Source organism: Trifolium pratense, linkage group LG6 (genome assembly GCF_020283565.1).
Source record: "Trifolium pratense cultivar HEN17-A07 linkage group LG6, ARS_RC_1.1, whole genome shotgun sequence".
Lineage (NCBI taxonomy): Eukaryota > Viridiplantae > Streptophyta > Magnoliopsida > Fabales > Fabaceae > Trifolium > Trifolium pratense.
This window is the reverse complement of record NC_060064.1, coordinates 3,047,129-3,050,654: the sequence shown is the minus strand read 5'-3', so window position 1 is coordinate 3,050,654 and position 3,526 is coordinate 3,047,129. Positions and strand designations below refer to the sequence as shown.

General features: G+C 32.8%; 1 protein-coding gene across 2 annotated transcripts; it reads right to left on the bottom strand.

Moving 5' to 3' along the window:
* Window positions 1-1,807, bottom strand: LOC123891013 (transcription factor MYB61). Of its 2 annotated transcripts, none has more exons than XM_045940792.1 (3): window positions 1,440-1,807; window positions 1,218-1,347; window positions 1-1,125 (listed from the first exon to the last, which is right to left on the bottom strand). In XM_045940792.1, the coding sequence occupies exons 1-3, from the start codon at window positions 1,570-1,572 to the stop codon at window positions 180-182; spliced, it is 1,209 nt and encodes a 402-aa protein (XP_045796748.1). In that variant the 5' UTR covers window positions 1,573-1,807; the 3' UTR covers window positions 1-179. The 2 variants fall into 2 exon arrangements, with proteins under 2 accessions (XP_045796748.1, XP_045796747.1); XM_045940791.1 differs by having other exon boundaries at window positions 1,428-1,772.
* Window positions 1,808-3,526: the final 1,719 nt, after the last annotated feature.

The window sequence follows — 3,526 nt, the reverse complement described above, 5'->3', positions numbered from 1 at the left end:
TTATGTAACATATAATGCTGATAATTTCTGAGATTTTTTTTTTGTATCAGACACATTTACAATATGAAGTAGAAAACATTAAACAGAAAAAAATAAATTTACAGCACACACCTTTAAGGACAAGTTTATGATCAAATTCACGTTGGAAATGTCGGCATCACTGTCAAGTTGCAGTGAAGCTAAAGTGTTTGTCCAAATGCCAATGAGAATCTCTGAAGATCTTTGTTGCTATATATATCTGAATTAGCACCTTCAAAATGTTGCTGATGGTGACTATTACTATTATTCCATATAGTAGTACTACTTGATTCATCTCTATTATTAATGAATCCCATTTCTTGTTTAACCTCATTATCATTGTAGATGATTGAACTTTGATGTTGCTGTTGAAAAAATGGTGTAGTACTGTTTAGATATTCAGACCATTTAATGTCTTCATGATCAATGAAGTTAATGTTGCTACAGCTGCTTCCATTGCTGCTTTTGCTCGCGTTGTTGTTACCGAATTCCCAGTTTTGAATCCCATCAACATCACCAGAGGATATAGAATTTGAAGGATTTATATGTTTTGTGATTGGAGCTGTTTGGAACATAGAATGGTACATGGTTGAAGAATTGAGTTCAGACATCATTTGAGAGCAAGTTGAATTGGAACCACTAGTACTTGGTATGAAACAAAGTGAATTGTTATTGTTGTTGTTGGAATTTGGAGATAAAGCTATGTTATTGATTCCATAGTTAAGTTGTTGAAAAGAGAGATATGAACCTCCTAATCCAACCATATCAGAAGAAGGTATGAAGCAATTGTTGATTTTTGAAGTTGAAGTAAAATTTTCAAGTGGATGATAATTGCAGTTTTCTATAGGAATAGAATTTGGATTTGGTGTATCATCAAAAAGACTCTTAACTTCATTGGATCCCACAGAGGTTTTCTTAAGAATATTGCTTTTGTCATCTGCAGGTAATTGCTTGTCCTTGTCATTGATCTCAGCTAATTCACACAGTGGTTGGTGTGTGTTTGGATCAATCCCTTTTTGTCTAAGCTTCTTCTTCAAACTTGAATTCCATAAATTTTTTATCTCATTGTCTGTTCTTCCCGGTAACTGTGCCGCAATTTGTGACCACCTGATAATTGATAATTCAAAACATCAGCACATGGTTATTCAGTCATTGTTGCTTCGATTCGTACAGAATAAAAAAAAAACTATTTATAGTACCTGTTGCCAAGGAGTGCATGAAGTTCAATTATGGAATTTTCTTCTTGTTGTGAGAATGCTCCTCTCTTCAAATCAGGCCTGAGATAATTTATCCATCTCAATCTACAACTCTTACCACACCTTTGCAAACCTGACATATATATGATAATTGTCCTATATATTAATTAACTATGTGAAACATTTAATATAAAATTAACATATAGTTAGTACCATATAATATACCAGCTAGTTTTGGAACTGAACTCCAACATCCATGACCATGTTTGGTGATATAATTCAAAAGCTTTTCATCTTCTTCAGGAGACCAAAGACCTTTACGAAGCTTCTGCTTATAGCAACAAGAATGTCTTCCCATGTGCACTTTCCTTCAAATTAACACCTTTCAAATGTTTATTAAAATTCAAGTGTCAGAACCTACGTGGATATATATTCTGAAGGAAGAGGTAGCAGCTATAGCATAAGAATAAGAACTTATGAATTATTAGAACTTATTAGAAGTTAAAAATAGAAAGAAAGAGCCTTTGAGAGAAAGAAAAAGTTGTGATTGGACATTGTCATTTTGAATTTATATATATCTGACTTTCTAATTCACAGGACATTCCATATAATACTACTTTTTGGGTCCTATCTACCAAGGTTATACACATCAATTTTTGACGGCTCTGATTCATCTATACTCATTAATCGGATGGATAAGATAGGGTCAAGTCATCAAACATTATCACATGGCTTTGACTTATACGTGAATGTCCCACTGGAAAAGCAACACACAGTGTTTTAAAAACCGGACCGGACCGGCCGGTCGGACCGGTTGGACCGTGAACCGGAAGCTGACCGGTCTGGTCCAGACGTTGGATCGGCCATGTTATTGAACCGGTGGGAACCGGAAAAAACCGGAAAAAACCGGAAAAACCGATGAACCGGCGGTTTTCCCGAACCGTCGGTTTGATTACATGCAATTTTTTTTTGCATTGACAGATCCAAAACGACGTCGTTTTACATATTTTTTATTTTTTTTTGGCGCTGACACAAGCTTCTTTTGCATCCGAGAACAGAAGCGTTTTTCAGTGAGGATCTGAGAACAACAACGTTTTTTCAGTGAGTATGAGAGTAGAGTAGGAGAATGGGAATATAGTAGGAGAACAACTGTGTTTTCTTTTTCTCTTCCATATCTCTTTTAGCAACACAAGAGGAGAAAAGAGAAAGATGAAGTAAGAGAAACAAACACAATAGGAACAAAGAATAGTGTTGTTGCTGCTTTTTCATGGAGAGAAGGAGAACGGCACTTGTTTGTTGTAAAGCAATAAGAGAAACTCAATATAATTAGGGTATTTTTCTTTACTTTCAACTGGGCTGGGCTTGGCCCAATAACATTTGAATGTGTGTGAACAGTAAATTGTTTTAGTCTAAAATGTAAAAATTCCAAAAAATAATAATTGATTCAAAGCCATAAAATAATAATAATAATAATAATATAAAAATTCATTAAAATAAATACGAGTAATATTAAAATACTTAATAAAAATGCTATAAGTAGGATCTTTCCATTCCAAAAAGAAACATATAGTTCGCATTTTTTTTTCTTCATGTGCATCTGCTTATATTTTTAACTTATATAATAATATATTAATATTATTCTGTTTCAAACAAAAAACTTATATATTGATATTATCTTAATGGAATTGATATGTTGTTAGTTATTGTGATTGCAATTTTGTTATTTTAATTTATTACTATGTCAATTGCTAAGCTCTCTAAATTGATGTTATTGTAGATCAATTAAATTTGGATGAGGTTGAGGATGATGACAATGTTTAGGATTTTAATTTAAGAACTTGTGACATTATGAGTTTATGAAATTTTCAAATTTTCAAATTTTTTATGATTTTTTTAACTATATAGATACTGGTTCGATAACTATATAGAGAGCGGTTCATTCCACCGGTTTAATCTGGTTTAATCCGGTTTGTCATGCGGTTCGACCAGTGACCCAGTGGTTCGACCAATGAACCAGTGACCCAGTGTCATCGCCGATTCGATGACCGGTCCGGTTTTTAAAACACTGGCAACACATTTTGTTCTAATTCATTAGCATTAATTATTAAAACTTTTTTAGTTTTGAAAATGAGATAATGACGTAAGAACTATGTAGGAAATCATGTTTGTTATCGATGACAATTTTAGCAAGTATACTAAATTCGTCGTTAAGTAATAAAATTTATAAGATTTGTATTCACAGGGATTGTTCTTATTTTCAACTAGACAATTAAATTAAATTAGGATTAATAAATAAATTGCAAAGGGGAGTT

Coding starts and splice junctions, on each gene's coding strand:
- LOC123891013 (XM_045940791.1), bottom strand. CDS start 1,572: ATGGGAAGACATTCTTGTTGCTATAAGCAGAAGCTTCGTAAAGGTCTT. Junction 1,348..1,427: donor ACTAGCTGGTATATTATATG/GTACTAACTATA, acceptor TATATATGTCAG/GTTTGCAAAGGTGTGGTAAG. Junction 1,126..1,217: donor CATGCACTCCTTGGCAACAG/GTACTATAAATA, acceptor ATCAATTATCAG/GTGGTCACAAATTGCGGCAC.